We start from the raw sequence: 20,226 nt of genomic DNA on the forward strand, positions 1-20,226 counted from the left end.
CGTGTGGGGATTGGGAATTGTATTCGGGTCTGTAGAGACAATTGGCTCCCTCACCATCCTTCGAAGAAGGTCCTGATGCCCCTCTCTCCTTCTGCTTGGGAAATGCGGGTTTCCGAATTAATTGACTTTGAGGTAAATGATTGGAACCGCCAGCTTATTTTCCAACTTTTCAGTAGTGCTGATGCAACTGCAATTTTAAACACTCCCTTCAGCTTTCGGCTATCGCTGGATGAATTGTTTTGGCTTCATACAAAACAGGGGAGCTATTCGGTAAAGAGCGGGTACCATGTTGCAAGGCTGTTATTTCGGGGTGAGAATTGGGCTGAACCTTCTGCTGGGTCAATAAGCCAAAGGATCTGGAAAAAACTATGGAGGCTGATGATCCCAAACAAAGTTAAGGTGTTCGGGTGGAGAGCCTGCCTAAATGCTTTGCCTACACGTCAGAATTTGGTGCATCGCAGGGTTCTTGACGAGGCTAGGTGTAATTTGTGTTCCCTGGCTCCTGAAGACTGTGCCCACGCCCTTTGGGAGTGTGGTGTTGCCCAAGATGTGTGGGCTGGTAGCTTGGTGGGTTTGCAGAAGTTTTCGTCGCAGCAGGTCTCCTTTTTGCACCTAGTTGAAAAAGTTTTGGATGTGATGCCTCTGGAGGTGTGTGAGTTGTTCTTTGTGCATACACTATTCACGAGAAAAGTCAACAATCACGGCTTAAAAAAAAAAAAAAAAAAAAAAAAGAGGAAACACAAATGCAAAACGCGCTACGTTTCAGCTATCTAAACCGCAACTAATTCACTCTATGTATTAATTACTATAATGATTACTGGTTACCCACATATGATTAGTTATTCTAGTCTAATTTTTTGTATTTTATAAAATAAAATATTATTCACATATAAATCACTCACTCAATGTATTAAATTTGCTTTTATTATATATGATTTACATATAATTCTTGATTAAGTTGTACATGTAACCACGTTTAGCCTCGTGTAGAATATTTCTAAAAATAATTTTAATCAAGTTTTGAAATTTTGAAAGAGAAAAACCTTAGGACATGTTAGATAACTATTTTTGTTTCTTTGTCCAAAATTTGTTTCTATGAATATTTTTTTAAAATAATAATAATAATTTTCTTGTGTTTTCAAAATCAAGAACATGTACATGTGTTGATTCTAAAAAAGAGAAAGAAAAGAATCAAGAGCATGTTTAGTTTTCTTGTGTTCTATTAACACCACAAATACGTCAAGAAAAGTGGTGTAAAAGCATTGAAGCTAAAGTAGCTAGGTGAAGGGAAAGTGCTATGGAGTCAAGTCGTCCACTTACTTCATGGCTAAAAAACCAAAAACTTAAATCAATATTTATTCATTTTAAAAAGAAATCAAAACTAGTAAATATTATTATTCATGCATGGACATTCGCAATTCCGCGTGAGAAGACAAAAAGATTCGGATTCCATTAACACCACAATTGATGAATTGAAGCTAGCTAGGTGAAGTGAAGACTGAAGGTGCATACTATGGAGTCAACTTTGACATAGTTTGCAATTTTATCTTATTTCAACTATTATTTATAAATTTTACTGTATTTTTTTATATTATTTATAAATTTTATTATATTATTTAGTTTATTTTAAAACTAATTTTTTTTTAAATTTTAATTCTAATTAAATAAGTTGTTTCCAAATAAATCTTTATGAATAAAAAAAAAAAAAGCAAAAAACATTGTGTCTTAAAGCTACGGCATAATATACAAGTCTTTCGAAATGAAAAAAAACAAATGCATTATTATGGGTTATTTATTTCAAAGATTCTGACACTGAAAACGCTATATGAGTGGGGTTGGTTGGTAGAATCCGTGAAGATAGTAGTTTGTATTTTAATATGACGTTGGGATGGTGAAGTGGGCATTTTGATGAAGTTTCTCTGTTGTTTCCCTTTTAAAACTTCCAGTTTTCACACTTTCAGTCGGGGAAAAAAAAACACGCTTAACACCAATTTTCAAAAGCAAACAGTTACGGATAATGAAAGTTGCAGCCAACAAGAGACAACGCTATGGGCCAAAATAGCTAACTATTTTTTTTTCTCAAACTATCTAGTTAGTAGTTTCAGTTTTGAAACTATATTATTTAGTAGCACCTCGAGTCTTAGAGGCTCGATGTTGGCATAAAAATCGAGTTTCTAACACTCGAGGTCCAATAAAAAAAAAAATTTATAAATTCTAAGTCTGTAACCAGCGAAAATACCAAAAACAAATTTCAAAAATTTCAAATCCATGCATCTCAATCCAAACTCAGATCAGAGGAAGGGAAAGAGCTCAGAGGGAGAGAAGGAGCTCACCTCACCAGCCAGGCGCGGCCGCGGCTGGCGCGCGGTCTGGGCGGCGCGCTGCCTGGGCGTCGCGCGGCCTGGGTCGCGCGACGCCCAGGCCGCGCGCGACCCAGGCCGCGCGACGCCCAGGCCTCGCGCCGCCTGGGCTCGCGCGCCGCGCCTGGGTCGCGCGGCCTGGGTAGTGATCCGATCTGGATCTTCTCCGTTTTTTTTTTTTTTTTTTTCTGCGTTCTTCTCATTCTGGTTTTTTTTTTTTTTTTTTTTGTTTCTCTGGCTTATCCCCCTTCTCTGTTCTGGTTTATGTTTTATTGGGTTGGACCTCGAGTGTTAGAAACTCGATTTTTATGTGCCAACATCGAGCCTCTAAGACTCGAGGTGCTACTAAATAATATAGTTTCAAAACTGAAACTACTAACTAGATAGTTTGAGAAAAAAAAAATAGTTAGCTATTTTGGCCGATAACTTGTGTTTGGGATAACATTTATTATCAATGTTCATCTATATTGTTAACCATTATTTTGTTTTGTATTAAATAGAAGATTCTTGTGTGGCTGTGAAGCTCATTATATATCATTAACACGTTGTATTCTGTATTTTCTTTCGTTTTACTTTTACAATCCAACTTTGTATTTGATATGAGGGCAAATTATTATAATCCAACTTTATATATATATATATATATTACAACTAGATAATTTTTCTTTGGTAAAAAATTATAGCTAGATAATAATTCTCGAATTTGCCAATGGATCACTATTCAAGTAAATATTTTTATCAAATGCAACGCCAAAATCGAATGAATTGATCAAAAGTAATTATGGTAGGGAATAGTTCAAAAGTGAAAAACAAACGAGTAAGATCTAAAAAAGAAAAAGTATCTTTTGTAACATTTTATGCATATATTCAGAGTATTTAAATCAGCACAAATTTAGAAAAAAGAAAAAGAAAGCAAATAATGAACTAACAAAATTCTTACATAGGATTCCTGTGAATCTAATCCATTAGAAAAAGAAATAACCACTATAAAAATATTATTATTCATGAAATTCTGAACCTCAATTTTCATTTTGCATATTGTAGGCATATTTAAAGTCTCCAAAAAATACTTATTTTTCAAGTAAAAATATTCTAGAAGAGATCCGAATTGATATCCTAATTTGGCTAGAAAAGCATATTCCTAAAATTCAAGGAAATAATAACCCTAAACCTAGGGTTATGGAAATCACATAAAACTTAAAAAAAAAAAAAAACAATTAAAATTATCCCCATGTTCAATCCTACATAAGTAAATTTTAACTAGTTTTTCTACTTGATATTGATGTGGTAGCGTATCAATAAGTTGGAAGTTCTTCTAGTAATTCTAGTTGTGGTAGCGTATCCAGAGATTGAACATGACCATATGGAATGCATCTAATTCCATTCAATGTACTTCTGGACCTGATAGGAAAATTTTAGAAGATAAGTCAGCTTGTAATCCAAGGAATAAAAGATTTATAGGAGAATATATCATACAAGGAAAGAGTTTTCCGTATTTCTCAAACTGTGTTTTGGTTCTTATCACTATCCTCTTAGTGTTAAAAGTCTATTCCCATCTATCTGTAACTCTTTACATTGAAAAAGAGGTTTAAACAATAATCTGTAAATTCTATTGAAAGATGAAAATAAGTTCATCCAAAATTATATCAATTCAATTTAACATAAATTTTTTTTTTTTTTTGTTTCATAAGTTTGAATTAGTTTTTCATAGTTAAAGTTTAGACAATTTTGCATGTTACGATGACCTGTTACTTTTTTTTCTTTTCCTTTTTTTTTGAGACAAATCAAATAAACTAGTAACCTTGTAATAAGTTATTATTAGGTTAACTTATTAGGTTGAGTAGGTAAAAAAAATAAATTTAGGTTAGCTAAATCTGGTGTTGGAAAAAATAATTGTGCTTAAGAGAATTAAGAAAGAGTTAAAAAAAAAAACAGTTAGCCCTCTAAGAACCAAGTTTCTCGCCCATAATTTATTCTTCTCGACAGCGGTTTGATTTGATTTGATTTTTTTTAATTAAAAAAAAAACCGTGCAGAACTATCAGTAGGTTATCAAACATAACAAAGCATTGGTAATAATTCTAAGCTCAATATAATCCACAATTATCAAAAACAAGAAAAATCCATGTAGTATTATACAAGCACAAACAAGTAAAAGAAAAAAAAATAAATAATGGAGAAAATAATATTACCAAGAACACACTGCTCAAGGCTCGATCTCGCTAATGACGAGTGCATGTGCAGATCATCTTAGGCTGGCGTATATTAATAATTAAAATTATTAAATATACTATTGCAACAGCGATTGGGAGGGAGAGTGCCATTAAAATGCAATAAATCAAAAAGGAGCCGGCAGTGGTATTCCACCAAGGTATGGCTGAACTGTTGTTTGGCGGTGGCCGTGGCTGTTGATTGAGGATTCTCACGATGTGTGGCTGGGGCTGCAGCTTCATGGCTGGGTATACGTTCTTGCTTTCTTGGATGGATGAGAGATTTTCTAGGTTTCCTGGGAAGCAAGGAAATTGTCACCTTTGATAGTGGGAGCTAGAAACGAGGAGCTGATTTTATATAGGGGAGGATTCACATATTGCACGGCGTGCGTGCAATACCCTAGTTTCAATCGCAACCGTTTATTTAATCCAACGCATAAAACAGTGACACCTAATAAGGACAACCCATCAATCCGCGTGACACCCATCTTCTGCCCTCCCCGGGCCCCCCAAAAAAATGTTGATGCCTCATTAGAGATGGAAAGTTGCATCCTTTCTTAGATTTTGTTGGTGCACTTTTAGAATCTATGCTTATGAGATTTGTGCATAGTTATTTTATCAAAGTATAGATGATGATGCATATTTAGATTTGGCACCTGTACATTATCTATCACAAAATTGAGTCATTTATTTGTAATACTTACCATGTTAGTTAAGTTAAGCATGTTGAGGTTGATTAGGTGAAAATCTATGTTATTGATGGTAGCAGAACCATGATGAGAGAAACAATATATTGTTTGGAAATCTAAGGTGTTGAGTCCAGCCCATGATAGGAGTGTTTTGAAATCCCACTTTGGTTAGAGGAATAATAAGGAGGTGACTTGCTCTATTAAAAAGGTAGTCCCACATTTTAAAAGAGAATTAGCTAGGAGGTGTGCCCCTCCCTTATAAAAGAAGTGGTAGAGTAGCTTTATTGTGTAGGTAGTTAGGCGCAAAGGTTTGTCTTGTGAGAGAGGTAGAGGCTAGCTTTGCCTAGTGAGTTAGTGTCAGAGCACCTTACCTTTGGATGTATTGTGATTTTGGGTTAGTTTATTGTTGAGGGTTTTTTGTGAGAGTTTGTGTGATTATAATTCCTATTATTAATAGTGAATTTTGGTTGGCATTGCCCATGGAGGTAGGCTTGGTTGGCATCCCATGGAGTTTGTGTGTTTTGTGCTTGCTTTTTTGTTGTTTTGCGTGTATTTTCACAACATAAGGTTAAGGTAAATTCCAAGAAGTGCCCATGGTAGTTAATTAGGTTGTTAGTAATTTATTAGGTTTTCCTAGGGTCTAGGAATTCTAGTAATTCTATAATTATTAGGTATGGGCCATTGCTGTGGGCCTTGAGTGTTTTTTATTAATAAGTAAGTCTTATTTAGTTTATAGATCTTTATAACTGGTCTTTGGTTCAATTCAATCAGGGTTTGATTTATTTGTTAAAGTAGGGGTTCTAGTTCTATTAGGAAAAGTTAGATTTAGGGTCAATATAAGTAAAATTGATCTATAAAGTATTGCACGGTGTTGGCCTTATTGTTATTTTTCTTCTTTTCTTATATCTCTTTCCTTTCTCTTTAATATTCTGTCGATATTAGTACCACTCATGGGTACCGTTCACACAACAGTATATATGTACTGTTACTCATGGGTACCGTTCACACAACAGTATATATGTACTGTTCATGATACTGTTCACAGATTATGTGCAGACTCGAATTCTGTTTCTTCTTATCTCTGTGCAACCCTAAATCAATTCTTTTATATTCCTTACAAAAACCATAGTCATTCTTGAACTCTAATTCTTCATTCCAAAGGTTCTAAACCAAAAATTCACAATTCCTCCCAAGTAGACGATTCCCCCAATTTATCCTACATCACTTTGAAGTCTTTACTATATTTCTCTCTCACTATATATATATATATAAAACATTGGGACAATAGTGTAACTGCTAGTAGTTAATATTGATGTAGTTAACTGACTGAGTTTCTGGCTGGTGGCTTAAATGCCTAAATTTTTTGTTGTAACATAGTAATTACCTTTTAATTAACTAGCAGAGTACATAATTATTTATATGTTGGTTTAAGAGTTCATAGGGCCATAAACTGTTTTCTTGTCCAAGTTCAACTATTTGTGTTGAGGTTTTAATTTTCCTTGTAAACAGACTTCTGAAGGCAATTGGCCCTTAAATCAGAATGTGCATCCAGAATCAGAGTATGGTGCCACTTCTTTGTTTCATGAACAAGATGTTAATTTGGATGAACAATTCAACTTTCAGGAGTCTTGCCTTCTACAGACTGATAATCAAGAAATTCATCCTATGCAAAATAACCTTCAGGTACAGCTTTCAGATGCAGATCATGGATGCAAAACGGCCCTAGAGGGAAAGATAGATTTTGCCATTTTAAACCAATGGATGATGAGTGATGAAGTTGAATGCCTATTCAAACATAATAAATATGCAGATACTACAGATAATTATAGTGGCAAAACGAGTGGTATTTTTCTTTTGCGATTTGAAAAACTATTGTCTCTGACCTCTGTCTGCCCTCCAAGTGCTGATTTCATTAGTGTGAGCAAGAAATCCGAAGTAAGGAGTAAAATCAGTTCATTGTTAGAATGGGAAGATGAAGAAAGGGATCAAATGCTAAATGTTATTATTAATCAAAAAAAAGAATGGCATCAAATATTAGAGCTTGCTTCTGAGAACGATTTCTCTTCTAAAAAAGTACAGAAAAAGCTCCTTAAAAAGCTACTGAAAGAGAAGTTGCATGTATGGCTCCTTCAGAAAGAAGCAGAAGATGGAAAAGGCCCTTCTGTATTAGATGAGGGTGGCCAAGGTGTGCTACATTTAGCAGCTTCTCTTGGCTATGATTGGGCCCTAGAACCAACTATTATTGCAGGTGTCAGTGTCAATTTCCGTGATGTGAATGGATGGACTGCACTTCATTGGGCAGCATTTTGTGGCAGGTGAGCACTTATGATTTCTTGCTTGCTTCTTTGTAGTAAACTTTGCCTTGGATACTTCTGTTCTAATCTTTGATCTGCCTTCCGGTTTAGAGGACACCGCATTCAGGCTGAATCTCATATGAGAAGAAAAGGGAAAAACACCTATTTCATATAATGAATATATTGCAGAGAACTATGTATGCCATGAAAGCCTTCTATGTACATGAGAGGGAAATTGAAATCCTTATAAACTCAATATAGGTTTAAAAATGGTTTAATTGACAAGGATACACCTGAAAAGAAAGTGATATTCCTTTTCCTTCTCTTTACCTTTCTGTTGACTTCTTGTTTGAACATGCTTTATCAGAGAGCGCACAGTTGCTTTCCTTGTCTCTCTTGGTGCGGATCCTGCTGCATTGGTTGATCCATGTTCCAAATATCCTTCAGGCAGAACAGCTGCTGACCTAGCTTCTGCCAATGGACACAAAGGAATTGCTGGTTATCTTGCAAAATCTCATCTGAACAGCCACCTTTCATCTCTTACGCTGGAAACTGGGGAAGGCAATGCTGCAGGGATTTCTGGAGCAAAAGCAGTAGAAACAGTTTCAGAACGAAGTGCAACTCCAGTCAGTGATAGGGATTTACCATATTCATTGAAGGATTCATTAGCTGCTGTCTGTAATGCCAGCCAAGCTTTTGCTCGTATTCATGAAGATTCCAGGGTGAAGTCCTTTCAAAAAAAGCAGTTAAAAGAGTGTGGTGATGGTAAATTTGGAATGTCCGATGCACAAGCTCTTTCACTTCTTGCTCTTAGGACAAACAAATCAGGAAAACATGATCTACCTGTGCATGCTGCTGCTGCAATCCGGATACAAAGTAAGTTCCGCAGCTGGAAGGGTAGAAGAGAATTTTTGATAATCAAGCAGAGAATGGTTGAAATTCAGGTGCATTGTCACTATTTCTTTTGCTTGCTTGATTTTGAGGCTCCTATTTACTCTTATAATTTATTCTTGTATTTGTTTTACTAGCATTTTTTTTCCTCAGTTGTGCCAAGTTCATGAATACTAATTATTTAGCTTTAATAATGAAAGGCACAAGCAAGACAACACCAGGTCAGGAAGAACTATATAAAAATTATCTGGTTGGTAGGAATTGTAGAAAAGGTAATTTTGCGTTGGAAACGAAAAGGTGGTGGCTTGCGTGGGTTTAAAGCAGAAGCACTTGCTGAGGGCCACAAAATGCAAGATAAATCTTCAGAGGATGACTATGACTTCCTGAAAGAAGGCCGAAAGCAAACAGAAGAGAGGCTGCAAAAAGCGCATGCTACGGTGAAGTCCATGGCTCAGTCTAGAGAGGCAAGAGATCAATATCATAGGCTGCTGAACGTTCTGACTAATATTCAGGGATCCATGGTACGTTATTACAATTTTGATATTCTCCTCTCTCTCTCCATTTTTTCTTCTCAATTTTTCATGTAATAATAATATTCCATTGTGTTTCCTTTAGGAACATAATCTGTTTTCCTTTTAACTGAAATAGCTCTGAATCAAATCATTTTAGCATAGTGAGCTTCGCAATGGTTCCTGTTAACATTTTTTTGGTTAGATTAGTTTTTAAGCGAATGACACAACCAAGGATGGATAGACTAGGTTGAACTCTAAGCGGGATAAAATAACCTAGGAGTCTCAAAATATTTTAAGTAATTGTAAATCAATGCTTGTGTTGACTATACGCCATTAATCCTGGGAATGTAATATCACTTGTTACCCTATAGCAGTAGGCATGCAGCATGCTGTCCACTTGGGATTTCATCTTCAATGGATCACTAAAATAGAATGGAGTTTGTTGGTATATTGTAATATTCTTCATTTGATTGGTTTTATAGTCGAAGTCTTTCTATCTCACTGCTGTTGATTTTGCAGGTTGTGGGTGATGGGGTTCCAAGCAGTTCAGATGAAATGGCTGATTATAATGACCTGATTGAAGCATTCTTGGATGTAGACACTAACATGCCTTCATCCTGAACCTCTGGTTCATTCTCTTATCTTGTAAAATATTTGTTATTAGTGGCAGTGGGAATGGTATTTATAAATTGGGTTAGCTAAAATTCTTGTATAAATAAAACAAATTCTTGTATAAATATTTGTTCATTCTGGTCTCTTGTAAATTCTTGCTAAAATTCTTGTATAACAAAAAGGAATAAAGAGGAAAGAAAAAATGTATAATATTAATAGCATTCTAATAGCGATTTTTGGTTTAATAAAAACACAACCTTTAGAAGGTAGTGCCAATGGTGGTGGATTAATGTGAAAATCAATAACTTGCCGCATCAAATAATAAAAAATAAAATAGAGAGAGAAAGAGAAGAGGGAAAAGAGAAAAGAAGAAAGATTGATTCAAGGTCGTTTGGATGCGTCCTCTCAGTTGTGTGAGTTCTCCGCCATCCTATCTAGTCCGAATTTTGTCAAGGATGGATTGACAGGCCTCCATAGTAGTCCATAGCACCTTATTGGTAGCTATGTTTCCATTTTTCCTTGGTCGGTTTAAAGAAAAAAGAAAAAATGAAAAAAAAAAAAAAAAGTTCGAACATTTGGCCTCCATTTTGTCACTGACAGTTTAAATTTAAACGTCTGTCCTTTTGGATCATGCGTCATATCTATTAAATAATTTTTCAATAAATCTAAAAAATTGCAACTGAATTGCATTCTCTTTTATTAAACTAACTAATAATGTTTTTTGGTTCTGATCTACAGAAATGCGGAAAGACTTCACACTGTAAATCCGACATCTCATTAACGTTTCTGTAAGGAATTTCCTGCCGCCATTTAATAATTAGCGACCAATTCTGAAACTCCAAAATGATTCATCTTATTGCAGTGCCTTGTTAAGTGTGTCAAAACATTATAAAATTGATTAGAAATAATCAAGGCTTGTAGCAAAACCGGTTTAAATGAGACTCTTTTCGGTTCGCTTTTATGCTAAATTTGTTTCAAGTGCTGGAGCAAGCAAATTATTATAACTAGGGGTGGCAAAGTAAACTCAAACTCATTTGCCCACCCAAATCCTCATACTCTAATTGAACCCAAACTTACTCAATTATTAGTTGGGTTAAATGGGCATCAACCCAATTAGACCCAATGATTATTGGGTTTTAACTAAAACTCATTGGACCTCATTTAACCCAAAAACAATATACCCAAATTCATCACAGTCCTCTTTGTCAGCTAATTTCTTGGGAACCAAACAGAATATAAACAAATATATGATCAATCCGAGAAAAAAAAAAAAAAAAAAAAAAAAAAAAAAAAAACCTGAATATTATCGAGAACCAATCTCGCAAAGTTAAGTAAAATTCTACGCTCCGCCGAGGGACCACCGCAAACGATACCGACTCTAAGAACTCTACGATTCTTCATCGCTTGCTCTTCCTTCTCTGCGATCCGGTCATCCAAAACCTCCGCGGCGGCGTCGTCATTGTGGTGGTTCTTGCCGCGGAGCAAGGCGAGGTTGGAAGCGTAAACGATCGACAAAGCCATTGGAAAAAGAAATAGTAAGAGAGACTGAGAGTGAGTGATTAGTTAGAGAAATAATGGAGAATATGAACATATAGTTAAGTGAGTGAGAGCGAGTGGTGATGGAGTTTGTTGATTGTCTTTCATGTTTTTTAAAAAACTGTTTAGGACAGCAAAGTAATTTTGAGCTTGAAATGACTCTTTTTTTTTTTTTTTTTTTTTTGTATCTGTTTGGTTGCCAAGAAACTGAGAGAAAATAGAAAAGGAAAGAAAATATTTTTTTATTTGGATTTTTAATATAATTGCTGATGTGGATATGCTTATGTGGAATTTTTTAATCCCAAGAATGGAGACTATAGAGTGGAAAAGAAAATCCATAAAAATGTTAGAGTTTTCACTTTAATGACATTTTGGTAATTTTAATAATTAGAGAAGTTAGGATTTAGCCATAATAATTGAGTTAGGTTGAATTTGAGTTAGAAACAATTAATTAAATGAGTTTTAATGGGTAAATAAGTTTTATATACCCAACCCAATTATGCCCACCCCAAACCCACCCATTTGACACCCCATTTATAACACTTCACAAGCAGGAAAAAAAAAAGCCACCAAAACGAACACAATGTTTGTAATGGAGGGAGATGGGCTCTCCTCATCTCCCTCCATACAAACATAGGGTTAAGGAGAAAACCTGCAACAATTACAACATTCATACCCGAGTAGTTTTAAAATAAAATAGGACAGATAAGATAACCCCTACCATTACCGAAGGAATTTTTTTTGGGCAAAAGGTATCTTTTATAGTTTATAATACAAGTATGCAGATCCATATAGGTTGACCACATATACATATAAAAATGATGTTACACATATCCATTACAAGAGAGAGAGAGAGAGAGAGAGAGAGAGAGAGAGAGAGAGAACTTGCAAGGAACTAAACTGGGTAGAAAGATAACCAAAATTCAAGTGCACAATATAAGCTTTACTGTGATGACATTTCTTTTTTTGTAAAAGTAATTATTGTGATGACCAAATCATACAATGTTATCTGCCTCCAACAACCTAAAAACTCAAAAAAAAAAAAAAAGAAAAAAAAAAAGAAGGGGAAAACAAAGCATACAATGTTACAGAACCGTCGTGAGCAGATCCGATTGCATTGCATTTCTGATGTCAATTAAACATTCTTAGTCAAACATTCTTAGTCATGAAGAATACAAACTTTCTCTGTGAACCTCTCTCACACCATATACACTGCTCTTTTTCTTCTTATTGTGAAAAACCAAAGGACGGTGTGCTTCCACCATCCACTGTACATGGCAACCACCTAAGTATACATTTTTCACAACCCATAATATCTCATTGATATTTGACATCTCCTTCCCATAGGTTGAAAAAGGGGAAAAAAAATAATAAACATAAAACAAAAACAGAAGAAAAATGAGTCCAAATAATTAAATTATCTAACCTTGGTAAATTCAAAAGTCCCTCTTCTCAGCTCTTGTTACTAGTGCTGCCCAGGCACTCATAGAATAAAATGTATCCATGGTCTGTATTACTTGAATATTCCTGCGCTGACCCAAAGAATGTCTGCACAGCAGACTCATCAATCATCTCCACGTTTTCATCATCGAAAAACAACCAATGGTTATGGCTTTTCACAAGGCTTACATAGTGTCCATGGTTGGGCCCACTGCCAACATGAACAACTACTGCAAATAGGGAATACTCAGAATCTGCATCTTCCATTGTGTTGCTCAGCTTCAGCTCAAGTGGGAAGACAACCCGGTATGACAGCTTCTTGTACCGACCCAGCTGCTCAATGTATTTGAACCGCTTCAGATGGATGACTAAAATGTGAGGTGGTTTCTTTATCTTCATCCTCTTCTGTGCCTCTTGCAAACTGCATGATAACGAGATCCATTTTCACTAATCAGCCGAAAAGGCATTATAAAATGTTTATTATAATATTTATTATAGAATAATTTCTAGAAGACCCTTTATGGCATAAAATGTTTGAGTGTTGCTTTAATACAAAATAATTAACCCAAGAGAAACTATTAGTTGGCTGCACTCATTGCATTTGAATGCACAAGACAATCTTAAATTGTCAGAGGATAGAACCATAACCATATGGTGTCAATCACCTTCCTAAATGTGAAAATCATCACCTACTTTTAGGAATCAAGTTGATAATTGTTTTCACATATCAAAGCAAGAGAGCTTTGTGGTGATAGAGGGCAAGAGAATTGTAAAAGAATAATGTAAATTCATTACTTTTAATCAATGGTGCCCATATATCTTGAACCCTTATCTCTGATTGGAAGTTGCCATCAACAGATTATGGTGTCAATAAATTGATCACCTTTACATGATTGCTATACCAGGCAAAGAAACAACAGATATTTAGCTAAATAAGCAATCAATAAAATCTATTAGCGCACACATACCATAGACAAATTAACAGAACTTTTCATATGATTGCTATTCCATTTTGTAGTGCTTTAGTAAGCTAAGACCAAAGGACAAGCACTCTGAGTGTCAAGCTGAGAAAAATGGCAGCTTAAGTATACAATATTTCAATAAAATGCCCAATCCAAATCACTATGAGAAACATGTAATCAAAGCACATATCATATGGTATTCATATCATACAACTAATAACAAGGTGAAGAGAAAAGAGAAAAGGAAGGAGGGGACAGAATAATGAGAGCTGCCTACCTACAGCATTTGTCACAGAAAAATTTGTCCTCGGCATTCAATGTCTCTGTTGAGCTGAAGTTTTTCAAACAACTTGTAATTGAACTATTCTGTTCAATATCGAGGCTCAAGTCAAAAAAGGTTTCATCCCTTGCTGTCACTGTCTCGCATCGCAGGCACCTTGTTTCATTGGTGAGTATTCCCTGACTCAAATAGCCATAGAAAGTTATGAGAATCTAACAAGAGTCAGCGAAGAGAAAAGTATTTACACCATCACTGCTAAACAATAAATAAAGGAGAACAAATATGCTGCACAGACACTAGGATGTCCTCCATTTCTCTCTTCTTCTTTTTTCCTTTGTTAGCGGGGGCAGGGTGCTCATTGGTGATAAGAATAAAACAGGAAAAGAGAACACAGATATAAAAAATTGGACCAACTGTGAAATCACCATGAATCAGCAGCATACCAATCATATAACTGATCATCAAATAAACTATCCGAAGTAATTGATATGAAGAGAAATGCAAGCAATATAGCAAGAACACGAAAACTGGTTTTTTTTTTTTGGAGTAATTTTGTCAGTCATCTTCCCTGGCAATTTACCAAAAGCAAATAACTTTATTGAAATAACATATGATATGGCAGAGCAAAGTCACCTGAAAATTTTTGTGCACCCAGGTAACTAAAGGCTCCTTTAGAGCACCATTAGCCTGTGCATTCTTTGGCCCATTTGCAGTTTTATCAGAAGGTGATGAAGTTTCTGGATCACTTTTCACAGCTTGGGCCTCTTTCTCCAGTATGTCAACAAGTTCATTCAGCAAAAAATTCAAAAACTCATGGGCATCCTACAAAAAGAAAATATAATATATGTTATGTATATAATATAGTAAAGAAAATCTGTTCATAATCTTATAAATTTTGTATTATACAAGAGAACATTGAAGAAATTCAACCTATATAATTTGAACCACTGAAGAGAAAGATTAAGCAAAGATGCAAAAATGAGACAGATGTTGGTATTAAAACATGGAACATCAACTTTCTACAAGATTATGTATTTTGTCCCATTTAGTAAACATCATCTCATACCTTAGAACGTGTTATCAGATGTCTATGCATGATCACATTCTCAATCTTTCATCTAAGATATATGTATATTTTTTAAAGAAGGGTAAGGAAGCCCCAGACTTCATTACAATATAGTATAAGCCATGATGCAACATGCCTCTGCACACTGGACAAAGCGCAAAATAAGGATAATCAATCCCAGTCTACAATACTATACATCTAACATCTCTAGAGTACCAGGATTCTCAATTTGTCATCTGAATCTCCACAGTCCAATTAATTTTTTTTATTGATAACACGATCCAACTATTATTAGATTGCCACCAATGCAAAAAAAATCCAAAAACTGGCATTCCAATCATAAAACCTAGTCATTCTGATAAAAAAATTGATCAAAACCAAGTATACATTATAATCCCCAAGTAATGATATATAAAATATAGAAAAAATTCAGCTTCTCTAGACTGCTCGAAATATTCCATAAGTTGGCATCTCTAAATACACTCCATACTAAAAAATTGCAGTATGCATGTGCGTGTGCACATTAGCAAACAGAGGTGTGTATACATGCATTTCTTGTCACCTTCCACTCCCTTACAAAAAAAAGCCCTTGTTGAACAAGCACTGCAATTAAATTACTAGTAATCACTTTTTTGAACATCTAGCCGACAATTTTCTTGATTAATTTGTTAAGGATTCATAGTCAACCCCAAAGTTTGGGACTAATGCTTTGGTTAGTTGCAGAAAAATTCAATTTCCTGTATTTTTCAGAAATTAGATTCTTTATATTTTAAGAAATTTCTATACATGTTACTTTCCCAATTCAAAGATCATTTTCCTTCATATTTCTATTAGATACATACCTGGTGCATATAGCTACGGAAAAGCTCATTTTGTTTCTTCAATCTCTGTACAAAGCGCTTTGGAGCAATCACGCCTGTTTTCTTCTTCTGAGAACTTATCTACACAAAGGCAACAATGAACTGTTGGCCCCACTATCATGACTGAAAAAATTAACAAGTAAACTGCATATATTTGTCATGGCATTAATATAGACATTCCCTTTTCAGGGGAAAGAGGAAAAAAGATTCTAGTTAAAACTTTTAAATGACACAGAGGGAGCATGGATACTTAAAACTGCAGCAAATATTTAACAATACAAAACAAAAATCTTTTAAAAAATTTTTATCAGATGCATGGAAACCTAAAAGTGATGTCCCAAAATAAGTACCTGGAACATTTTATGTTAATTCTAAAAACACAAAATATATAGACATCTACAAGACAGATGAGGCTAGATGTATCAACAAAGGAAGCAGGATTCAACAGTAAAACCTGCCAATCAAATATAAGTAAATGCCTAAATAGTGCCTGAAATAGTAGAACTAACTTATGGAAATTGTCTTCCAACAAATGCACAGGAAGAAAAACTTGCAAGAATAATATCTAACATAATAAAGACCACTAAAACATGATTTCCCTCTATTGCTAGGTAAGATTTTACTATCTAGTCTGAGCCATGCTCTTCCACAATATCAATCATATCACATCGCAAAGAAACAAGCTAGTTTACCAACTTTTTAAAACTATACATATTGGAGACTTCTTGCATCATTCTCAACAACAACAACAAAAAGAAGGAACTGGGCTGGCTTATTTCTTAAGACATCCTGCATACATGTGTGTGTCTTGGTTTTATATTTATTTATTTAAGTGGGGGAGGGGCATCCTTTTTCAATTCATTGAAATCTTGTACATAAACCTCTCTCTCTCTCTCTCTCTCTCTCTCTCTCTCACAAACACACACATAATACATACTGATATTCACCTGTGAAAATAGGTCTGCCAAGCATGTTAATAGATTTTCTTCCACATCACCAATGCTTTTGTTATTTGTATAATAATCCAGCAGTTGCTCACGAAATGGGACACAAAAGTAAAGTGCCTGCATGCAAAAAATGACAATCAAATACAATAAAATTATTTGTCATCCATCATTAGCAACAGTATTCACAATATGTTATCAAAATATCAAATCAAAACACAAAAGTATGCCACTAAATATTACCAACAAGGATGTGCACACACGTCTATCATTGAAGATCCCAAATAGGAACATTTTAATTTTATTTTTGTAAGAAACGAAATTTTATTGATCAAAAAGGAAACACCCGTAAACACCAATGGTGTACTTGGGGAGAAGAACAATCAATCTTTCAAATTACAGAGCTCAAAGCACAAGGGAACCAAAGATATAAAATATAGACTTGTCTTTGAATGAGGCTCATGTCTTTCGTCAACATTACCTCAAGCAACCAAACACAATGCGAACAAGTGCCTAAAGCACATTTCAAGTAATCACGGCTGCCATAAAAATAACCATTGAATCATACATACCCACAAAAAGTAGTTAAAAGATATAAAAAGAAAACATTTCTTTAAATATCTAGACATAACTCCAAAGCATAATTCCTCTCACTCCTCTAATTCTAAATACAAATTGCCAGAGAAACCAAGCAAAGCACACAATCAAACCCGGACGATATTTCCAAATAGTTCTAACACCACCATCCAACACACCAAAAACTTTAAAAGAGTAACTAATCATTTCAGCTTCACAAATTTGCACGCACAAGAACTAATTCACACAAATGAGTAAACAAACAACTCAAATTTCCTGAAAAAGAAAACCCTACACTAAAATTGACTTTGCAAATAACGCAACCCAACAAGAAAAATTCAAACTCGCGATGAAATACAAATTCCGTTAGAAATTGAAACCCTAACCACAAAATCAAAACGAAAAAAAAAAAAAAACAAAACAAACATTTTTTTTTTATTTTTAAAAAGAAGCAAAACGATTCGGATTGAACCTGCAAAACGCTGTTGCAATAGCAAGTGTTGCCGAAATTTTCGAGACCGAAGTAGCGCTCGCCTTCAGGGAACTGGTCTCCGAGAGCTTTCTCGAGCTTCGAGCCCGCAGCACCCATGAGAGCGCGTTGCAAAAACCGAGCGATGACTTTTTCTTTGTTGTTTTCTTCGAAAAAAATTATATATATCTCTCTCTATCTCTCAGATCTTTCAAAATCGGCGGTGTTTCAACTCAGCGATTCGCTCTCCATCGACAACTCGTAGAGACGAGCTTTGTGTTTGTGTTTTTTATTTATTTTATGTGTTGGAATCGTTAGGGTTTGTTTGGAAAGTTAGTTCGGATGGTTTTTTATCTCTCTTTGTGAGTTGAAAGAGGAAATGAGGGTTTCGTTCGACACTGTAAGAGAGAGAGAGTGGACGAAGAGAATGAAGAAAGAAAAAATTAATAATAATAAATGGATAAAATATAAAAACAAGGTTTGACACTTCACATTATTTGCTGCTGGCGCCACAGATCACGTGGGTTGCCAAGCTGTACAGGGGTCAATATGAGTTGCCCTTCATTTTTGGGCCTAGAAATTTTGGGTTGGGCTTCATTGTGTTTTATTAGCCTAGCCCATGGTTTTTTAAGAGGTTTTTTTTTTTTTTTTTAATTAATTAATTAAGTAAAATTTTGGATTATGACCCAAAGAATTTAGTAAGTATAGAACTCCATTATTTTCAAAATTTTTTACATATGATATATTTTGATTGGTGAAAAAGTAAAAATGATGTCAGTAAACAGACTTATGTAAAAATAATGTTATTCTAATCATGTAATGAAAAATTGTGAAAAATATTGTTTTTTTAATATTAATTAATTGAAAAAATAAATTCTTTGGTTTTAAATGAATTATAGTAACGTGGAAATTTATTATTTGTATTAAATGTCTATTTGACTTTGGTGGTTGTTTAGGTGTACATTTATAATATGACAAAGCATTAAATGGAGGTAACTTGTTGGTAACAATATTTGACAATGTAATTTGAAAAGTAGTATTAAAGACAAAATCAATAATTCTACATAATTATTTAAAAGCAATCAAGACAATGATGTAATATATAACTCTTCAAATATATTGCTATACTTAATTTTAACAACTTAGAAATAAAAAGTTATCGGTGTCTTAATCTGATAATAAAGAACTATCATCTGTAGCGAACATCATAGGTTGAAACCAAAGTTATCAGGATCGAAATTGAGATCTTACACGAGATCGGTGAGAGAGTTTAGGAATCAGATCATAGGATCAGCACGAGAATCGAGATCCTACACGAGATTGGTGAGAGTGTTCAGGGATTGAATCATAATATCGGTACGAGGATCGTAAGATCTTACTTTCTGATTAAAAAAATACTAAAAAATATTCATAATTATAATTCATAATATATATTAAAGAGATATTGAAAAAAATGTAATTTTTGACACAAATTAGTGAAATTACTAATAAAGTACCAAATTACAAATCACTACAAGAAAAAAACTTTATTGTAATGAAATTTTTTGTTGCAATAAACTTCAGTTGCAACGAAAAAATTTTGTTGCCCACTATTGCGATAAAGTCTGTAGCAATAGACTATTGCAACAAAAATTTTCATTGCAATAGAGTTTTGTTGCAATAAAATATTTTTATTATTATTAAAAATATTTTATTGCAACAAAAAATATTGTTGCTATAATTTGTTACAACACAATTTTTGTTGCAATAGATTATTGCAACAGTGCAGTTGATCATTATAAATAACATTATCGTCATTGTTAGTAGCCACATGACCCGTATCATCCATTAGATAATCATCAAAATCTCTTAATATTGCATTTGGGGGTTCATCCACTTCATTTTCATTGGCATCACCAAACTCAAATTCATCACTAATAGTATGAACTTTTTTTATCATTTTCACCTAGCAAAAAAAAAAAAAAAAAAAAAGGAAGTTTGTATTTAAAGTTTTATCAATTTGGGCTAAGGTCATTGGCTAATCTGTTTATTATATTTTTTATATCAATTTGGGGCATTTGGAGGCCCAAAAAAAGTTTTTTTTTTTTTTTTTCCTTTATATCACAGAATCTTTAGTATCGTCGTGGGATCGGAATCCTATAAAATTCTTAGATCTGGATCAGGATCCCACATGGATTTGACCTTAGTAGAGATTCTAGTGAAATCTAGGACAATTTAAGGATGAGATCCTAAGATGTAGATTGGGATACTAAGCGTGCATTTGAATTGAGATATGAGAATTATTTTACTATTCAGCTTATTTTTGCTACTATTTATGAATCTCACTGTACTTTTTAATACTATTTATGGGCTCTACTGTATTATTTCAATTAACTTTTACCTTTATCTACAGTACTTTCAGCAATAATTTTTCAGTTTTAGCAAAATATGCGGTATCCAAACACACCCTAATAACCATGGTTGAAACTATCTCTAAAAAAAAGAAAAAGATTTTATATGACGATTATATTATTTTATTATATATATA

At 34.2% G+C, this 20,226-nt stretch overlaps 2 protein-coding genes and 1 long non-coding RNA gene across 6 annotated transcripts; 1 reads left to right on the forward strand and 2 right to left on the reverse strand.

The window, feature by feature from the left end:
- Positions 1 to 3,330: 3,330 nt before the first annotated feature.
- Positions 3,331 to 5,029, reverse strand: LOC112031553 (uncharacterized). Its single transcript, XR_002884973.2, has 2 exons — positions 4,551 to 5,029; positions 3,331 to 3,761 (listed from the first exon to the last, which is right to left on the reverse strand). It is a non-coding gene; the product is annotated as an uncharacterized LOC112031553 (long non-coding RNA).
- Positions 5,030 to 6,725: 1,696 nt separating this feature from the next.
- LOC112013275 (calmodulin-binding transcription activator 2) lies at positions 6,726 to 9,691 on the forward strand. 2 transcript variants are annotated; one of them, XM_065773721.1, is made up of 5 exons: positions 6,746 to 6,816; positions 6,941 to 7,572; positions 7,919 to 8,495; positions 8,643 to 8,963; positions 9,474 to 9,691. In XM_065773721.1, exons 2-5 carry the CDS (start codon positions 7,019 to 7,021, stop codon positions 9,573 to 9,575), a joined length of 1,554 nt encoding a protein of 517 aa, XP_065629793.1. In that variant the 5' UTR covers positions 6,746 to 6,816; positions 6,941 to 7,018; the 3' UTR covers positions 9,576 to 9,691. The 2 variants fall into 2 exon arrangements, with proteins under 2 accessions (XP_065629792.1, XP_065629793.1); XM_065773720.1 differs by having other exon boundaries at positions 6,726 to 7,572.
- Positions 9,692 to 11,994: 2,303 nt separating this feature from the next.
- On the reverse strand, positions 11,995 to 18,149 carry LOC112013260 (ubiquitin carboxyl-terminal hydrolase 3). Of its 3 annotated transcripts, none has more exons than XM_065773722.1 (7): positions 17,703 to 18,149; positions 16,658 to 16,774; positions 15,693 to 15,791; positions 14,418 to 14,606; positions 13,782 to 13,963; positions 12,529 to 12,963; positions 11,995 to 12,125 (listed from the first exon to the last, which is right to left on the reverse strand). In XM_065773722.1, the coding sequence occupies exons 1-6, from the start codon at positions 17,817 to 17,819 to the stop codon at positions 12,555 to 12,557; spliced, it is 1,113 nt and encodes a 370-aa protein (XP_065629794.1). In that variant the 5' UTR covers positions 17,820 to 18,149; the 3' UTR covers positions 11,995 to 12,125; positions 12,529 to 12,554. The 3 variants fall into 3 exon arrangements, with proteins under 3 accessions (XP_065629794.1, XP_023901422.1, XP_023901421.1); XM_024045654.2 differs by lacking the exon at positions 11,995 to 12,125 and adding an exon at positions 12,186 to 12,387; XM_024045653.2 differs by lacking the exon at positions 11,995 to 12,125 and having other exon boundaries at positions 12,186 to 12,963.
- Positions 18,150 to 20,226: the final 2,077 nt, after the last annotated feature.

This window comes from Quercus suber, unplaced genomic scaffold (genome assembly GCF_002906115.3).
Source record: "Quercus suber isolate HL8 unplaced genomic scaffold, Cork oak 2.0 scaffold_79, whole genome shotgun sequence".
Taxonomy (NCBI): domain Eukaryota; kingdom Viridiplantae; phylum Streptophyta; class Magnoliopsida; order Fagales; family Fagaceae; genus Quercus; species Quercus suber.

Bases quoted from the DNA above. Each gene is read 5' to 3' on its own strand.
- LOC112013275 (XM_065773720.1), top strand. From the start codon at position 6,923: ATGCAAAATAACCTTCAGGTACAGCTTTCAGATGCAGATCATGGATGC. The intron at 8,496-8,642 runs GTGCATTGTCAC...TAATAATGAAAG, and splicing joins AGAGAATGGTTGAAATTCAG to GCACAAGCAAGACAACACCA. The intron at 8,964-9,473 runs GTACGTTATTAC...TTGATTTTGCAG, and splicing joins CTAATATTCAGGGATCCATG to GTTGTGGGTGATGGGGTTCC.
- LOC112013260 (XM_065773722.1), bottom strand. From the start codon at position 17,819: ATGGGTGCTGCGGGCTCGAAGCTCGAGAAAGCTCTCGGAGACCAGTTC. The intron at 16,775-17,702 runs GTTCAATCCGAA...TTTTGCATGCAG, and splicing joins ATTGCAACAGCGTTTTGCAG to GCACTTTACTTTTGTGTCCC. The intron at 13,964-14,417 runs GTGACTTTGCTC...TATTTGAGTCAG, and splicing joins GGGTGCACAAAAATTTTCAG to GGAATACTCACCAATGAAAC.